At 32.5% G+C, this 20,429-nt stretch overlaps 1 protein-coding gene across 2 annotated transcripts in view; it reads right to left on the reverse strand.

The window, feature by feature from the left end:
- The window catches only part of LOC124537809 (cyclin-dependent kinase inhibitor 1-like), a 32,199-nt gene extending 13,857 nt beyond the window's left edge, over positions 1-18,342 (reverse strand). The window contains exons 1-2 of one of the 2 annotated variants that reach the window (XM_047114718.1): positions 18,207-18,342; positions 16,391-16,835 (exon numbers count right to left, since the gene is read on the reverse strand). In XM_047114718.1, coding sequence (XP_046970674.1) covers positions 16,391-16,778 — 388 coding nt within the window. In that variant the 5' untranslated portion in view covers positions 16,779-16,835; positions 18,207-18,342. Of the gene's footprint in view, positions 1-16,390; positions 17,042-18,206 lie in introns of those variants that run through there. The other variant, XM_047114719.1, reaches the window with a different exon arrangement.
- Between the last annotated feature and the right edge of the window lie 2,087 nt (positions 18,343-20,429).

The following is a 20,429-nucleotide window of genomic DNA, read 5'->3' on the forward strand; positions in this document are numbered from 1 at the left end:
TAAATACAAATACAAACTAAAATAGATCCAATAAACTTTTTCAAAGAATCAATAGAGATAAGATATTGTTTGTTACGTTAATTTTTTTTCAATTTAAAATATATATCGCTAAGAACGTGATTGTAACATAAATAATAACGAAACGGATGTTTGTACTTTGTTTATAATTAATTGTTTAATGTTTTTAAATTGTAACAACAAGCAAATCATACTAATACACATGGAACCCTGTCAAAACGAAATGTACGTAAAATAAACAAAGACCATTAATTTGTTAGCGTTTGAAATCACCAAGCGTGAGTTCCCACAAATTATGGCGCCGAAAATCTTTCATAACGAGAGGGTTGCAAGTGCTTTGATTAAAATAGGCAAAATAATAGGTGTGGTATGGGAACTGATTTCGCTTTCTATGACATTTCGTGTTATAATTGTTGATATTTTTATTAGATAATGTAACAAGCTGCATAATTAACAATTAGCATAGTATATATGTATTATAGATGAATAGGTAATGACGAAATATTTAAGTAACAATTTTTCTGAGTGTCATCCGATTTACTTTTTTTTTAGAAGTATGTTTATTTAGTTTTGGTGTTCAAAAAATATTCTAGAACAACAGAGAAGAAAATATTTTTCTAAGTATCGTCACTACAAAGTATATAGAGTATTTTTAAAATTGTATATTAAAGTTTAACATTGAAATGTGCTCGTTATGATCTCTAAATTCGACCTCAGTGTCGAACTCACGAGTTTAGGATTTAATTGATTTCATATGCTAAGAGTTCTCATACATTTCCACTGTTTATTGTTTCTGTGCAAACCCGTAACAATGAATTCCCGCCCACATCTCGCAGATGACAGATAACGTAAACAAATGTAAACGTTGCACACTGCGCATGCGCGAACAATATTTATCGAGGCATGCACCCTACTGTAAACAGCCTAATATTGCATTATGTATAGAGATCGCGCATCTGACGTAAATTATTAAAAAGAAAAACTTATTCATTTGCAAATTTCCTACTACTATTTTAATTTTTTTATTGATCTTTGTCTATTATATATAGATAATATAAAAGACTGTTCGTGATATTAAGAAGAAAAAAACATTTATTATGCACTAGACTTCTGATATAATACATAATATATATTTCGAATAAGCCAGACGCGCAGTCGCCTCACTGTAAATACGAAATCAGTACAGCTAATATACATATGTCATAATTTATGCGACATATACTAAAAGACTATGTTATCAGTTTGACTACAAAATATATATGAAGATAATTTATGATTATCACTTGTTTTGATCGAGTTATCTTGTAACATTGCTTGTACAATTTTAAAGTAATTTAAATATCGAACGTGTATTTTTTTTAATAACCTACAAAGTTGCCATTATAATATTATGATAAAATCTTTAGACTTTCTCAAACGACAATAGCATAGTAACAATTGAGAGTGCAAGGTACTAGGGTAACAGTAACAAAGAAGAGATCTTTGACCCTTTGGCCCGGTTCCCTACTGAATGTCATGTGGGTCTTGCGAAATGCTTTGTCAGACCTGTTAGGTACAATTTGAGCAATAAAAGTCAATTACCTTTGTTAGACTTAATGGCTGCTGCGAGTGACAATAGATGACGTATGTAAAAAAAACATTTGCGCGGGTTTATATAACACTTAGATTTTTTATTACTTTTTGAATTGATTATAAATAAATATTTAGATTTGTCTATTAAAACACTGTGAGATCTTATATTAAATTGAATGAAAGGTAACATACGTGAATACAGTAATGTAAAGCGCTAAGGTATGTTTGACGTCATCAAAAGAAAGTAAGAACAAAGTTCAGTTTGAAATTTTTTAAACGCATTGATTTACTTTTTCTTTCATTTCCATTCATTCGTTCATTTTAACTGATTTCAAGAGACAATGTCTTCTGTGGTCGTCGAGCACGTAACGGCTCTACAGCGTGAGTTTTGTTCAAATCCTTTCAACGAGTACCGACCGGCCTTTAAAAACATCGAAATATCAAGTATGAAAGTATCTGTTTTATCTTGATTACACGTCAAATAGATACCTTTTGCCCGAACGAAAGGTACATAGAACCGTTACATTATTAATAAGAAAATAATTGATGTCAAAACCACAGCGAGAGAAAGCGCTGTATCATTGTAATTATCGCGCCCTGCTAGACCAGCGAATTCATCATCAAATACATTATAAACTCAATTAAATCTCATTACCATAAAGCAACAGAGGGCATTTTTCTTAGACATGTCACCACCTTTGTCCCTTCGTAACCTATTCCATAGACAACTTAGGATCACAATGGCCACAGTTTGACCCTCAATGACCATGGAGAGCATGGGAGCGGGTCCTATTTGTGTATTTTGAGCCATAAACAGTGCATTTTATGATTATATTTTTTTTTCACGAAATTTAAATTTGAATGGCTGAATGCACATTGTCCGTTGTGCGAGCTCGTGGATGCAGTGCGCAGGTACCGTAGATGCATAATCATTAGAAATTATCGAAGCAGGAATGCGTGCTATATTGCATGGGAATTGCATTTCGTTTGGGGGGAGAAGTGATGCTTCGTTTTAATTTATTTCTAACCTGTATCGAAAAAATATTTTTTACGTCTTTGTGTGTTTCAAACCTAATATTAAAATGATTTCATTTGAATCGATCGTGACTATTCGAAATCTTAACATTTAATCAATTAAAGTCTAACCTCTATTATGTTTAAACAATTTAATAACTATTCGACCTATTTCCGATTCGATTCAATGGAGACGTGTCAACTCGTTGGGAACACGAATAAGAAACAGAATTGCCTTAATCCTCGCATAATAGTCGATCATTTGGTTCCTTTAAATCTCGAGCATAAAAGATTTATTTTGTATGTAAGACGCGAGCCTTAGAGTTCGGTATTAATATTGTAACTAACATACATACAAAAAGTTTCTAAGAACTTAACCTTTTAATATTCCTATATCATAGAAAGGGTAACATATACTAAGCTAAACAATAACATACGCGTCAGGATTAGACTCACGCACACACATAGACTAACACAATCGTACACAAGGATAACAAACAATAATACAATGATTTTCATTCCTTTTCGGTGCGTACGCGCATGCTACCCGTTGCGATCGTTATAGTGCTGTCCTGCTCGCAAGGTCATTGGCCGCGCATCTCCGACAAGATTGCATCTAGTGGCCAGGCAGCTTCCCCCAGATAGAACCAATTTCTGACCAATTAAAAGATAATTTTCTAATCTTAAATGATTTTATTCGCGGTATTATTGACAGTTCATCTGCGTTAAATCATGTTTAAAATAGGAATCAATAAACAGATTTCGAAGCATTCTTGCGAAGTATAGATTATCTGTGACCCAGTTAGGTTAGATAAGAGAAAAAAATATAACGCAATATTACGACAAAGCGCGCACGCGATATGCCTTTATCCTAAGCGAGTGACCGTTGGATCGGGTTCAAATTACTATAAAAAATATCAACGTCCCGTAGTATTTTATTTATGGCGTAGTAGAGAATATCAAAAAAGATAAGCTTAGTCTTGAAGAGAAAAAAAAAACCAAAACAACTTTTTCTTGCACCGAAATCTTTTACGAGCGGCCTCGAATAGTAAATGAAAGGGACGGATTACTTTCCATCCCCTTCTAACAGGAGTAACAAAACCTGATCCTTTAGCATTAATAGTTCTTTGTAGGTTTCTAGGAACATGTTGCGTTAATCTTTCATCTCTTATTCAAGTTCAAAGAAATGGACCACTTGTTTTTGATAACCATACTAGTTTGATGTTCTTATAAATATTTGACCTAATTTTAGATGTTTCCTTGTACATAAAACACTGTTAGGTTTTATAAAGAAATATAGTCACCTTTAAGTAGGTATTGTAGAGCATCGTGAGGCAATGTGTGTAACTCAAGCCATAAGCACCCCGACGATGGTGGAACAATTTCCAAACCTACCTCTAAAGTTGCTTAAGCCCAGCGGTGGGATATTTTCAAGCTGATACTATTAATATATGTAGCTTATCTGGACTTAACGCCGGACATATGTCAGGTAAGTACATTTTATCGAATGAGGTGTCTTGATTCTAGTCTACTTACAACATCGTATGTATTATTAATAAATAAATTGGACGATGAAGATGTATGTATGGGATTTAATTTTAATCGTTCTTTATTTCAATTTTCGTAAGGTTTTTAACAAGGAGTTTTGTTTGTCTGATCTTGATCGCACGTAATTAAAAATCAGAGGACTTATTTTAATGCCTTTAGTTTTTTGTTTTATTCAATGGACTTTGATGGGGAAATTTTTACGAGGACTAGTCTTCACTACAGAAATTTAAATGAAACGCATTATTGAATACATTACGATGAAGTCTACTTAATTAAAATTGTGTATTATTTTTTGTAGTTAAAAATAAATTAGTTTGCTTCACTGGTATATTTTTTTGCGACGCATATATTTTAAATGTTATTACTTTATTTTTGGAAAGCCCTTATCTCGGGTCGTAGGTTAGTAGAACAAAAACTAAAAAAGGTTTAGAAATAGCGACCTTGGAGTCAATCGATAACCCTTAAACTTATGATAAAGATCTAAGATATAAATTGAATACAAAAATACTTAGTTCGTTAGTAATTTTAATTTTGATAAAGAAACTTCAAATTAGAAAATTTTAAAACGTATTACAGTTAAGCAGCCCTAAAGGTTAGTAGGTCTAGGTCAATACCACGGAATAATGTGGGTAACTGCGGTAACAAACCATGCCGAGCTCGTTCAAAATAGCAGTTTTAAAATCGGTGAAAAAAATCTCAAGATAACTCTATAGGTTGTGGAATTTGCCACTCAAAGCGATGTAGTTTAAAATGCATTTATGCTCAAGTGGACGCACTTGACCCAAAAGTTTGTTAAGGAGACTTATTACTGTGTCGCTTTCACACACGTATACGACACACTGATATCTTCATTAAATGAAACATAATGAGGGTAAATTTTATTTCACTGGCAACACCAATGTTACATAGATTAAACACAAAACGTTTTAGTTAAAATTTAAATGAAATTCCTTAAATTTAATTTCCTATATTTACGAACGGGTTAAATTACTGTATTTATACAGATGGAGCGATTACGAATAGTGTAACAAATTATAGATCGCTACGTATACATTTTGGTTAGACAATTTTATTCAAATTATCCTACAATTTGGTAAGTTCGTAAGAAGAGCATCGGAATTTCAACTACGAATATGATAATTCTTAAAATTATATACTTAGTCCGAAGCTGCATATATAAATCGTAAACCAAAAAAAACAGTGACTCTAATATAATATTAGATATAGAGACATAAATGTTTGTATGTTAAAGAAAAAGATGATTTCATATAATATATAATAATATGAGACAACATCACATACATTACTCTGATCCCAATCTAAGTTGCTAAAGCACTTGTGTTATGGTAAATCAGAAGCAACGACGGTACCACAAACACCCAGACCCAAGACAACGTAGAAAACTAATGATATGTTAAGTATACGTATATTTATAAATAAGATTGCACTTATGTGATTAATGGTCGATAATGGTCATTCAGTTTTTCAATTGCAAATTATCACCATATAAAACCGATTACAGAATACGTTTTTTATATGAAATTATTCAGGTTACGTGATACAATTATCCTAGCAAGACAAATAAACTGCTTATTAAAATAATCACAGAGTCGTATGCCCAAGACTGCTGCAATGAAGATTGAGTAGATTTCTAATACAACCGGTTATGGACATCGGATCAACATACCTACATACATACAACAAAACTTGACATTTGTGTATCTGTATTATTTAATCATTCGATTACAATCGAACGGCTAGATTACTTTATGTATAAAAATTTTAAAAGCAGTTTGACCAGAAAGGCAATAAACCAATCTTGTTCTATTTTTATAAAAAAAAATTAAAATATATATGAGCTGTTTAAATTGCTACAAGTCGATTTTGGTTCTTTTGTTTATTTTTTTTTAAATTACAACATTAATTTTAGCTGACAAAGACATGACCATACATTTAGAATTGATTTATATTTAGTTTGAGAGGCTTGAAACAGAATTAAAATAAAAACGCGTTTGTAAGATTTAATATATACGATGCAAGATAGGTGTTGCCGTTTTTTTAATTTTTTTCTCATTTATCATCCTTTGAATACTTAATGACATGTTTTTTTAAATTGCAATCAATGTGATATTATTTTTAGTTAACAACAAAGCTGTGTGCAGTTTTTATTACAACTTGAATGTAAATTATTGCGTTTTAAATTGTATCTACAAAAAGAGAATTATATTGAACAGCGTTTTTGTCAGTGTGGACGCCTTTTGAAAATAATAATTTGTTCGTAAAAAGAATAACACCATAATCAGTGTAATATCTGAATAAAGTCACAGTATTTTTAAAGATAATTTAATTACATAGCTTCCAATAAAAACTTCTTTCAATATCAATAAGAATTTCTTGAAGTAATTGCGCCTTTGGGTAAAGAAAAAATTTGTGCCAATAGACTTACAATTGGCACTTATATCTATTGAAGAATTATTTCAAACGTTTAATGGGTGTGCGTTTGAAAAAATATTTCTCTCTGTCTGACATTAAAGACGTGTCATTCGAAAGAAGAGGACAACATAGTTCAATTAATCACGCACTCAGCAACATTTATAGATAAGTAATTAGTCTTAAGTAATGACATTAGCTCGACTTTATAATGTTTTAGCACATATATTTTATTTTACAATTACAATTACGTTAAATACTCTTTATCAACAGTTTTATTTATAAAACTGTTTCTATTTTTTTAAAATTGTATTTAAATAATGTTTAATGTAATAGAGTCAAATATTATCTCGAAATAAATGTAAGTAAAACATGAAAATTTTATTGCAATTTTCACCGTAAATTGCTTAAAGTTGAATAACCTTACGATCGCCGTCCTCAACGCGTATACTGTTTTCGTCTCACTCATTTCTACTCAGTTCGATAGAGATGAAATTGTTTGTTTGTAAACTTAGCCGTAACCAAATTTAGTTATTGCAATATCATAAACTTTTTTTCAATATATCGATTAAAAAATAATAAATAAACACACCCGTGGTTATATTTAGATAGGTGCACTTATGTTGCCGATAAGGAGGTTTAATATGACAATGGCTTTTTCATATTTTATCTGTGCTGAGTAGCCGATAAGGGTTAAATTGATACATGTTAATGCAATTTGTTGCACTTATATGATTAGATTTAGGTACCTAAACACTTAGAGTTCAATAACCTTTACAGCTATGTTTTGAGGATAAAACTAGCGTTCCAAATTGCTATTCTGTTTCCGGCGTGCGCGTGCGCATTTGGATAACATTGTGACTGAAATTTGCCTTAATTTTTATATCTAGGGGGAAAAATAGACAGCTGGGGTCTAGTCTGAAATTATAATAACTGACGTAAGTTGTTACTATTTAACCAGTAAACCGTATGTATGTTTTTAAAACAGTATCTTATAAACAACAGATGTGTATTCAGACTGTTTATATAATATGGAATCTTGTATTGTTCTTTTAGTTTATACAATGTGTTCGTTTTAATTGAGCAACTTTATTGTACTTTTTTAAATGTGAAGTAACAAAACATTATTTATTTACAAACAAAAAAATGTTTACGTCGTCGAGGTGCGTACGCGCATTATTTAAATTTGGAATAAGGCCTCGCGAAAGGCGTTGTCATAGTACCGTTAATTGAGCTACCGTCATATTAGGTCGTAGCTACACTGACGTATCGTTTGTTGTGAATGTTGCGAAAGTTGTCACAAGTATTGTATGCAGTGTTGTAATAAACTTAGTACTTGTGCGTGCGATCGATATTGATGGTATTACATTGATTGTGAAATGTTCAATGCAAAATTTTATTATGTACTTATTTTATCATGTAGGTTATTTATAGGCAATGGGTTTTATAACTTAACAACAATGGGGGAAATATATTTTTTCGAAAATCAAAGAGTTTTTGACTTTTCGTGGATATTTAGTTCGTACGTGACATATATACGAAATATGTAAGTTGTTTTTTTTTTAATTTTGACTTTTTCTTCAGTCACTGGTATGTGTGCTTTAGTTGCGTACGTTCAATAACACGAGCGTCGTCAGTTCGTCGACCTCATGCGCAGGCGCCGCAAAGACAGTGGTCGGCGACACTGCGAATCTAACATTAACGATTTTATTGTTACGAAGATTACTGTAAATCTTTGTTATGATTATTAAAATGAGCTAAATTTAAGACTATTTTAAAATTACGTTTTTGTCCAAATTTTTCGATTCCAAAATGGATATACGTGTATCATAATCTGTGTTTTTGTGCATCATAAATGTGAGCTTTAAACAGGCTGTTTATAAAAATTAAAAAAAAAATACTTCTATCGATTCCAAATTCGAATTCCTTCACAACATCCATATATGATTCCGATAGTGGTAGATAGGACACTGTGGTCATTTTTATACCGTTATAAGGTTTATGGCAACCCGTAGGGCCTCTTGGTTAACGGCTCTTAGTTACACGTACATAATCTGGTTTGGCATACTCGAGCGTCTTACTTTTTTTTTTAAACTAGTTATGAACAAGGAATGTTACAAAGCATTTAGAAAGTTTTAAATTATTCTATGAAATAATTACTCGTTACAAAAAAAAATGAACTTTGTTTTAATTTATTATAAAAACTCATTTGGTTAGAATAATATTCTTACCAAATTAACTTTTTAATTCTCAACAGTTTTAAGATGCACTGATACAAATATAAAAGACATAAAATTTATAAAACTAAATGAAGCAATATTCCATAACTGTATTAAAGCAGTATTCTCGTATGGTTCATAAGTATGTTATGATCAATATTGAACCCTCCTGAGAGGTTTTCAACAGCACGATAAGATCTCAATCAATATTCATATTTACAAATGTCCGTTCACACACAATTAGCTTCATTATACATTCCTATTCATAACAATATAATATTAGTTATTCAAATTGTAACCCTATATCACTAATATTAATCTCAAATAACGAAATGAAATATTAATTTTTCTTTACAATGCTCTGTTTTTATTATCGTGGCTTCTTAGGGCTTTGTGAAGGGTTTTTTAAGGATACTCATGTGATGTGACCTCTAGGAATGCTTCGAAGACTGTTATCAAGGGATGCAGGAGTACGTGGCAAAGGGTTTGTTTGGCATTTATTAGAGTAACGTGTACATTTTATGTTTACTTTGGCACTTATATAGGAAATATTTATGATGCCTCTATATTTGTGTACTTTATTAACGTAAAAAACGTTCCGACTGAGAGCGCACTGGATTCTTTGTTTGAAATGCATACTATAAAAAAAACTGTTAATATTTTTGTTTAACGACCGCCTTCATAAACATCACATTCAAAGTATTCGACGAAACCATAACAATGGATACAGGTAAACAAATGTGTGAAAATTGAAGAGATGATTGCTATTTATTCAGATGTATACGCACTCGCCTCGATAATTATAACGTATTAACATTTCTATCAGATATTAACATAAATATCCATTCATCGGATTCCATCAGTCATCTCGGGGAACGTTTCAAGATGTCTTTGACGTTTGTGACAGTTGAATTGTCACGAAGAATGCGTTACATTGATAATAGAGGATTGTCCAAGAGGTAAAGTTCACACGTGTTATGTATGTACAGTGCAGGGGTGAATATGATATTATTAATGATCGGTTTGGTCAGTTTTCTTAACATTCAACTTCAAGTACCAAATTTAAATATATATTTAATTCTATTATTTCATATAAGCGACTCGAGCTATAAGAGAAAGCTGCCAGGTGAACACACTCTAGAAAATTTCGACAATATTTTACGTCCTACGCACTTAAGCCGTAGTTATTTGAGATCACGTACTGTTGAGTTTCTTGTACAAATAATCTAATGCAAACAATTTGACCTTTAAGGGCTTGTCGATGATGTGGACATATGTTTACTTATTTGCCTTGGAATTAGTTTTACTACTTAAGAAAGTGACGCTGATATTTTACTTATGGTAGTATTTCCCAGGGTCATGTAACTAACTGTTACAATTCTTACTCCATTACACATAATTTAATGCAGCGTTGAAGTCCATCCATCACTTCATTCCATTGCATCAAATACAATAGATTTTAGGAATAACAATAAAATATACATTAGAATGTATGAATCGAAAAGGCTAATCCGACCGCGCCTCGAGTGGACGATTGTCCTTTTTCAATTGATGTGGAGATATCCGAATAAGTAATGTGTTGGAGTCGTTTGATTTATAAATATAACCCTGGACATTTGTATTGAACGCATAATGAAGGTATACATCACGGTTTTCACGCCCTTCCTTAAGTGACAACACTCAAAGACCATTTGCATAATGATGGAAATATTTTACTCGGCTCTCTTTTGTAAGAATGTGCATTAGTGATGTTTAACGTTGAAATCCAAGCGATTGGCGAGAAAGCACGTGTAAATTATATCGCGATATTACAAACTGTACATGCAGAAATAGATTTGTGGTTTCCACGTCTCAATTTCTTGTTTCGAACGATATCAAACCGTATAAAATTACATCTTTCGACTGCGGTCGGTGGTGTAATAAATACGGTATGCCAATGAGGTCCTATTATATGAAACGCTTCGGTAATTTCATGTGAAGATATCATCAAGGAAGTAGGACTGTCATTAAAGGACCAAAATGCACCTTACATTCCTAGCAAAGTACTCCTTGCGGGTGCAATTATGGTATGGGTTCCCACGAACAAGTCGTTAGTGCGACTTCCGAGCCGCAGTTGTCGCTGGACCAATGATGTATCCCAAAGGGAAATAATGTGGGTGTAAATTTGTAAATACAAATTGACAAGTCAACGTTAAGTCCGACGCGGCACTAAAACAATCGGTAGTACTTTTTTTTGTAAGACCAACAATAAGTCCGAAAGTCGAACGACCGTTACATTTTCGTCTAAAACTGCACTTAACTCGACCCCCCCCCCATTATCTGCGCGGGCGCACTATCCGGAACGTTACCGTTTTTATTCAAATTTATAATACAAAAACTTTTTAAACAATAACCTTAGCACGTCAATATATTTTTATCGGCGTGATCGTGTGATATATTGACAATGCGGTTTTTTCTTCGTGTGTTTTATTCTCCTCGGACAGCTGTCAAGCCGAAATATAAATCCCGTGCGTTTCTAAATTAATATTGACGCGTTCCATTTAAAACAATAACCGGCCGAGCTGTAAATTGAAAATAATGAAATGTGATTGATGGAATTCGTCGAAATTTTTTAAATCACGAAAATACTTAAAGTATGAATTTTAGTTTTTAAATATGATTAATAATTTTTTTTTATTCAAATAAAGTTATGCTACAAACATCTAGTCGCAGTCGTGGCTGTGCATTTATAGTTAGGACCTTTGTTCTTATAATAATAACAATAATAATCCTTTGATCTTATAAATACCTATGCGTTTTCGTGTTAGTCCTTCAATGAGCGTTAATGAATAATTAGGAACAAAGGTTTTTTTTATTGGTTGCATCAATTAGCAGATGAACTGTAAACAAAAACCTGCGAACCAAAATAATGGCCGTTAAGTAGTTCATCACACGTGCGTTCTCACTGACCGTCATGGGAAACATTTAACAAGGGTGATATATTACTGATAGCCAATTATCAACGGGAACACAATCCATTCAACCGTTATTGGTAAATTATAGATATCGTTCTAAAACGCTGTTTAAATAACAGCAAACGCCCATGGGAAACAAGCAGCTCGCCATATACCTGTTAATTATTGAGCATTTCGTTTATCTTCAAATTAAATGGGAACAGTTTTAAATTGATGCTATTTTTTTTGCTCCAACGTAAATTGAACGTATTATAACTGTAACGAGAATAATACATTTATAATGTGTTTATTAGTTATAATGCGATTAAATAAAAGAGTACATTACGTATTAATCGCACAATATAAATGCAAGTTTTTGCTACATAATCTGATCGAAAGTTATCCCGTGATAATACAATGTTTCGTCGAAAGCAAAAGTCTTGGAGCACTTTCACTAGTCTTCCAAACAGGAATATAACGATCCACATTTAACGGTCGGAGTGGAGATTCATAGAAAAATGTGATGAGCTGCCGGCCGTGACAAAAGTAGCATACTCGCTGTTTGGTAATCAAACGTACCAAGATTTGGAAGAAAATGTAATGGAACCTGTTTCGATCTTCATTAAACGAGAGGTCTTATCAAAATATCAGTATTTATTTTGGTTCATTAGCGTATTTTTACTTTATCAGATCTGTGTATATTTCGTTTTTGTAATTTTGGAGGCAGAGATGAAGGCGTTTCTTTTTGTCTTTTTTTTTCCGATTCTTGATTCCTTAATAGAATCTTTCCTTATTTTTTCCATGAAATACATAATATCGTTTAGTCATGTTAATTGATTTTGAACGATATAAATAAGTTATTATTTATAAACTTATCGTACGGCGGACAAAATAAAAGCATGCCATATTATAAGGCTTTGACATTAGTTTTAATAAACAAGTTTGTATTTTGTTCCTAGTATTTTTGTCTAAGTCGTAATTAGACACCATAAAAACGATAGCAAATTAGTATGCACATTTTATTTATGAAGTTTATAAAACTATCTAAATCTGTCATAGAGCTACGAATGGTTACAATAGACGTGGCGTGTGCGTGGGAAGCCACTTTCATCTCATTCAAATGTTAGAAAGTGCGTCAAGTAACGCGAACAGCAGACGCAAAACTGCATTCTCATTTAAATAAAAAAAGATACACCTCAAATGGACCAACATGTTTAAATCACGTGTTTAAGTCTTTGGTCAAGCTTGCCATTTACTGGGGCATCTTAGCTAACATTGTTTATCGACATCGATAGAATTCTTGTATCCGGATCTGATCCCTGTGAAAGGTTATTTTTTATCCGAGTACGTTAGCAGTCGTTGGGAGCACTGAACCATATCTTACATTCTGTTTCCTTAGGGTTTCTACACACGTGAGCCGCTCCGTGAGAACTACGCAACGTTTTCCATTAAAAATGTCATTTGCACGTGGGCAAGTGCGTTTCTGCAGTAACAAGTGCAAGCAAACGACGGTTTGGGATAATTGCTCCGATTATTTTTTACGGTTGAATATTTTGACATCCTACGATATATTATGTATGACACGGGGAATGTTTGAGGAATTTTGTGGAATGCACGCAATTAAATAATGACGTGTTTGAAACAGAATTGCGTGCTATCCCGCATTGAAATCGATCTGTAAACAGATGATGCCTCCCTTCGGTCACCCGATGCAGAATGTATGGAGGGTGCTATAAATATGGTAACGCGCGGGGGTTGGCAGATGCCGCTTCGGCCGTTACCGTTCCCCTATCTGACGAAAAATTTTGAAATTCGAACACGTGTGTTGACAACGTTTTTCTAATCACCCACATAGTTCCGATTTCGCGAGTGTGTTTCGCTTTCAATAAATGCCGACCGAGTAACCAAATATCTATCCTACTAACCCAGTCATCGATTATCCAGGCCTTATTTATAAAAACTGATTTTAATTTAAATTATATATGTAGTTGTGATAGTTTTAATTAAATATGATTCGATACAATTAATAGTATTAAATATTTAAAATTACTTACAGGAAAATAATACTAATAAAACACTTTTATTACAGTGGCAGGAAATTGTAATGAGTTGTCGGGGTAGTGACAGTTAAAAAATCAATATAACCGTTAGAGTCAGTGTCCGCGAGGGTGCAACACAAAAGGGTGCGCACGCGCACGGGTCGCTTTGTGCATTACGAATCACAATGCAATAATATGATTTACGAGTGCAACGCATTTACTTTCGCTAATAAAATTGATTGAAGCTACCACGAAATGCAATTGTACATCTGCAAAGATAAATATTATTTTTACAAATACAAATGTTACTAAATACGATAAGTAATCAGTACGAAATGCAATTCGATAGCCCTGTCAATGAATTTGATTCAACTCATTTTACAATTGTAACATTTGCTATTAAAATGTGCATAGAATTTCTGGGACCCCGCAGTTACGTCCACTTAAGTACACGACGAAGAAAACATTGCAGTTCAACGACACTAGAAAAGGTGTAATTACGAGTAATAGAAGGGATCTTAGAAAATTGGGTGACCCGGTTATTTCTTAGACCCCCTACTTCGTATATACGGTTGGTCAGTTTTAGACAATGCAATTTGTGACCCTTCTCTAGTTAAGAACTCTTTAAACGATTAGAATTTACATCTGCGGGTAATAACATGCTATGATTTCATAGACGTTTCGATTCCAGCTGTACAATTTCAGTTGAAATGACCATACTTAAAAATGATCCAGTCAAGATATAATTACATGCACGTTAAATTAATTAAAAAAATATGTATAAATGAAATAGTAGAATGAAAATTTAGTAAATACTAACTACCAGAACATCGGACAATGTTACATTTTTTTCGACACCGTAATTCAATAGTAGCCGCCATTTTGCAATGAAGATTGCGCATGCGTAGTAGGTGGCAAAATGACGCGTCTCACGTCTGCTTCGTATCAATGTGGGTGTGACAAGGACGGAAGATACGACGTAACTCAGTAGCTATTTGAATTAATCACCTCTCATTGATTTGGAAGTTTTTCGATAATCTATCGGTAAACGCCTCGAAATATGACAATGCGTGTATTGTTTATAATTTTTACTTGAATACAAACGAATTAATAGATAATGTTCTACGATGCTTATGTAAAATATTGTGTCGATATTTGATTGTTGATTAATAATTTATTTTTATTGAAGATGCATGTTTATAATTTCGTTTTTATATAGGCATTAAGTACGCGATTGTTTACATAGTAACTTTATTAATATCTCGTTTCTAGTTTGCTACACATGTGTAATCTAAAATGGAACAAATGTGGGAGGCTCGTACTCACTGCGTAATATGTCAAAACAAATAACACGATCTAGGTCAGCGGTGTATACAACTGTACAATGCTTCAAAAATGTTTTAACTAATCAACACTAAAAAGAAAATAAAAACAATTTAATAAGTACCTCAACATTTGCAAAAAACTTCGCCCCTTAGATTACAACGTAAAATCCTTCATTAAAAATTAACTTCTTAAGATTGTATTGAGGCCTAATTTTTAATTACGCGTTACTAAATTATTTAATAAGGGCCCGTCTTATGAACTTTTTGACACCATGGTGGACAAAAAATTGCAAGTCCAACCTCTATAGAATACGAGGCGTTCCTTTTAGGGTTAGCAGAATAACAAGGAAGCGTATTAAAATAAAAAAATATATAAGAAAGGAACTTAATTATTAATCTTACGTTAATAACTAAAATATTAAGTTAAGAGTGTGGTGTCAAATTTTACGACTGTATTTTTTTTTATTAACAAAATATGTTTGGTTTTCGAATGATTTCGATTAATTAGTTGTTTGTGCAATATATATAACTTAAAATGGTCGTAAATAATTAAAAAGTTCTGGGAGCTATATGTATTAAAAGAATTAGTATTGTTTACTTATTTTATTATACTGTCTGTATGTTGAATTCTGCATTTCGTTTTACGTAGTCAAATACTACCAATTACCGATTGTGTTTTCGAGACGCCGTTTAGTCTAATGAAACTCAATAGCTGTGGTAAGTAATTGTGCAACACTAATTTATAACGTAACACTATTTACATAAGTAGTGAAAGCACTATTTGTATCTAGAACAACGAACAATTGGATTTCAACAAAATTATATCGAGTTTAAGTATGACATTTTTTTTTTAATAAGAAAAAACAAACATTCCGTTCAAAGATATTCTGTATAAAGCCAAGACATCGGTCAAAGGACTTGTCAATCAATGTAACCTTGCGTTCTGTTCTGGATAACACGTCATTGACATAACTCATTTTTATATTTTTATGAAATGATATTTTATCCTATACAATCGCGTGAGTCACACAATTCATTTCTATAAAGGAGGTTTTATAGAAATATCATTCAATGTAAAATTTTACGACGATCTATCTTATCGCATGTATAAAGTTAATTATTGTTGTTAAATAGCTAGTAATATTACAGTTTGCGTGAACTATTGATAACTATATTTACAGTAATAATTAGCTTGTCAGGTTATCGTAGTCTATGTTGGGTGAAGATAGTTGTGCAATATATTCGATATTGAATCGTAAATGAAATAAATAAAGGTTATAAATAATACTGACCTGTTATTCTCTTTTGCGTTTTACTGTTCTCTGGACTCGATACTTTAGACTCCTGGGCTGGCGTCGTCGGTTTTGGTGTTGTTATCGTGATGGGGGACCTTCTCAACGCGGCGGGAATAGTCGACGCTGGGACGAGCTGCCAAGCGAACCTCTGCGTACCAGGCAGAGGCTTTTCATTTGCGAAGTCGAAACCCCATCTTTGGCTGTCCAGTTCCAGCTGCCTCGCCAACTCTCTCTCAACGAACCGTCTGTTCTCTTCTCTATCCGTGCAACCGAACAAGTTTCTTCGCACACCTTCGAGAGTGGTCACACCACGAACTCGTAACGATCTAGTGTCCAGCATTGTGGTGGCCTGCAGGCCGGGTGCCCTCACACTCAACGCGGACATCTTCAATCTCTAAACAGTCCACGAACGACGCACTTTGATAGCATCCGCGACGCTACCCTATAGAAGAGTACGAAATAGTTTATAAAATGTTCACTTAGTAAAATATAATAACGTTTATATTATAGTACACCAATAAGATTTTTGATGATTAGTTTCGATTGTAAACAACTAAACAACGATATGACGCGACGCACGCGATAGTGACGCTCTACGTCCACGCGGACGACGGACAAACATCGACTGAGTGGCTGAGTGCGCTTGCGTCTGCGCGTGAGCGAGCGTTCGCCTCATGCGCCGCCAGGTCGAACGCGTCGCTCCACGCGTGTAGTTCCACCGCTCGATACAGTGTGGCGCTACAATCGCATCATTTCCTTACGATCTATTTTATTATTCTTAATTGATTTTGTTTGCGTGAAATTTTATTAAAACTTTCTGATATAGTGACAAGAATATTATTTCTCTTCATTAAGATTGTTTGTTTGAAGTGGATAATATTGTTTTAGACATTTTAGTTTTTATGAAATTCATATAAATACTAAATTAGCGTTTTCTACCGAAAATAACACCAGGAGGAAATAAAATAAAAATTATATATTAGTCTTATTGTTAAAAAATAGTTAACTTGCTTACTTATTGAAGCTGCTGTTAGCACATGAGTATTTTACTTTCCTAATAGAAAATTATAATAAACTAAATAAAAATATCAATTACCGGTAGTATATTTGTTTCCTTAGAAATTAAAACTGCGTAAGTAATTATTTATAATTTTAATATACTTAACATATTTTTATTAAGAAAATATAATTATGTATATTTACAATTAAATATACAATCTTATTAAATACAAAACACCACTACTTATTCTATAGATATTTACATCACCACCTAATTAGAAAAATGTTTATAATTCGTATAAGACTACCAAGACATATAAAATGTTCCCTTTATTATTGGAATATAAAATCATAATCATGGCAACACAACAATGGAGCTTGTTTACGAAGAACGAAGACGTGTCTAGTTACGTGTGCAGCATACTTTAAAACTTCTTATCAGAAATATAGCCGTCCCTATCGCACTCGCACTCAGTTGCGTTGCGTGAAAAAAGACGGGAAATATATTAATAGCACACAACATCGCCGCCATTTTGCTTAACGAAGACTAGAATTTTAGGGTACGATTAAAAACGATGATTGTCATAAGTATTACAGATACACAAATAATTGGATAATTTGTATGAAAAATACGTAATTTATAAATATTATTATAAATTAAGATATATTTTTGCTAAGCGTCATTTCTGATTTTATGGTGATATGGAATAAAATTGCGAAATTAAAATTAAATGGACTGATTTCATTGCAAAAGTAAGTTGTAAATGGATAAAACTATACTTATTTTTGTACATAAACATAAATGTAGACTTACCTGCTTAGTTTTATATCGATAAAACACGGAAAATCGTCAATTTACCGTCGGGGTTCACTGCACTGGCGTACTATTTTTCGAGGTATGACAATGACGCGATGGCGAGAGCGCGGGCTCGTCGCTGATTGGTTAAAAATGGCGGCCATTGCTCTCATTGGCTGGACGATTTTAGGCGGCAAATTTCGGTTGGTCGAGGCGCCGGATGGCGGGAAATAAATGCGACTTTCCGGTGCGCACGAGTTTTGTTACGGAAAATTGTGTTTGGCGCGTTTTGCTTTTGCTTTGTTTACTTTTTATTTCGGTAACACTTACAAGATCGTATGTGTAGGTGGATAAGTGCCGCTTATATATAGACTATAATTCCAATTCGTTATATATTAAGAGAATTTTGAATTTTATCTTGCATATTTATTAAAAAAAGAAACGTAATTTAACTTAAAATATATTTATCAAGATGTTTTTTCACAAATTAATTAAATTGAAAAATAAGAGACAGGTTCGTTTGAGATTGTCTTTAAGCTCGATTTTTCAAATATCTCGCCTTGCGTTTTATTTTTTTGTGTTACCTAAACACTGATGGTACCTATTTATTTTTTTAACATTTCTTTACTACTATTATAAAAATTATAATTGATTCAATATTTAATACGTAATACATTACAAATTTATGTTAATGCTTATAACATAAATTTAGGTACTTTATTTATACAAGATTTTATAATAGATGACGTAACATATTTTAGTTATATATATTTTGCAATGCATGAATGTGTTTTAATTTTATTTAAAAAGAGGTTGTATATTCTCGGGATTGGTTAGCTATGAGATTTTGTGTTTTTTTGTGCTATGATTAATCGGGTGGACATTTTCGAGCCTAAGTGATTTTGGAGGCTGTATAGTTTTATTTATTTCTATCACTAACGTATTAGATTTTTGGAATGGACATAAAGAGTTATACGTTTGGTTGATTTCCAGAGTTACTTGTTTTTATTACTAGCCGCTGTTAAGAATTTCTTGACGAAAGAAGAGAACGGTTTATATTAATGAAAAGGACGTGAAGATAAGGCTTAAATTTAAAGTTTTTATTGACTTCACTAGACTTTCAGAATTCTTCTCATTGGTCTGTTTACTTGTGTTCTAAGAGTATTGTAATTTTATACTCCATATGTTTTCAAAGAAAAAAAATATTTTCATTAAACAATTTACATTTTTTTTTATTAAAGGAAATTTTCAGAACCCATCTGATTGTATCATATTTAAATGAAAAATCAACTATAAAATGGAAAATTCAAACAAGGAAATGAAAATTTTAGAGGGAACTGCAAAAATTAAACAGTATTCTAAGTAATTGGAAAATGTATGCATCTGCAACTGATGTTCGCGTAGAATTATTAAAAAAAAAATTTCGATATAAATCTCACCTTTCATTTTCTAAGCTATGAGCCAATATGCGCGTCTTCGCCTTCGTCGTATTATATGTGCTACTTAACTATTATATAATATATTATTGAATCTATATTTTTATATATTATGTTTTGTTATCGCAAAATATTCTTATAAGTATATAACTGGTGAATCGCAAACGAAAATTCACATCTATTCAACGGTATTTAAAAACTCTGAAACCTATGACAGGTTTTGTAGTGATAATTTATTTGTTTTGTGATGACGTCTGTTCGCACGATTTATATTTTTTTTTAAACATGGCTGTATAGCGCTGCTTATTGGGCCAGTGACTTTTCCCCGTTTTCTAAACATGATTAAATCGTAAACATTAAATCGTAACAATTTAGTAAATTGGAATCAATAATCCTCTTTAATTTTCTGCACATAAGGCTGATAACCACGGGGGCTAAAATTGACTTACGGTATTAATATATAAGATTATTTCAGAAACTTACTTCTTAGTATCGCGTTTTTAATATATCTGTTGTTTACTAGTTATACATTATTAAACAGAAAACTAGTTGTTTGTTTGTTATACAGTTTGGGATTCACTCCACTGGCTAGTTAAACTAGACGAAGGTAAAGCTAAGACCACACTAGTCTTTTTGATTTATTTTTCAGTAAATATAGCTATGCCCCTTTTTAAATTAACCCATTTAATAATGCTTAAATTAAAAGTCACCTTTATGAGTGTATGTTACTAAACTCATTTTAAGCGGTTCCACCGATTATGATGGATATATTTGTGTGGACCCCTGGATGGTTTAGATTGGACCC

The sequence above is a fragment of the Vanessa cardui genome, chromosome 19 (genome assembly GCF_905220365.1).
Source record: "Vanessa cardui chromosome 19, ilVanCard2.1, whole genome shotgun sequence".
Lineage (NCBI taxonomy): Eukaryota > Metazoa > Arthropoda > Insecta > Lepidoptera > Nymphalidae > Vanessa > Vanessa cardui.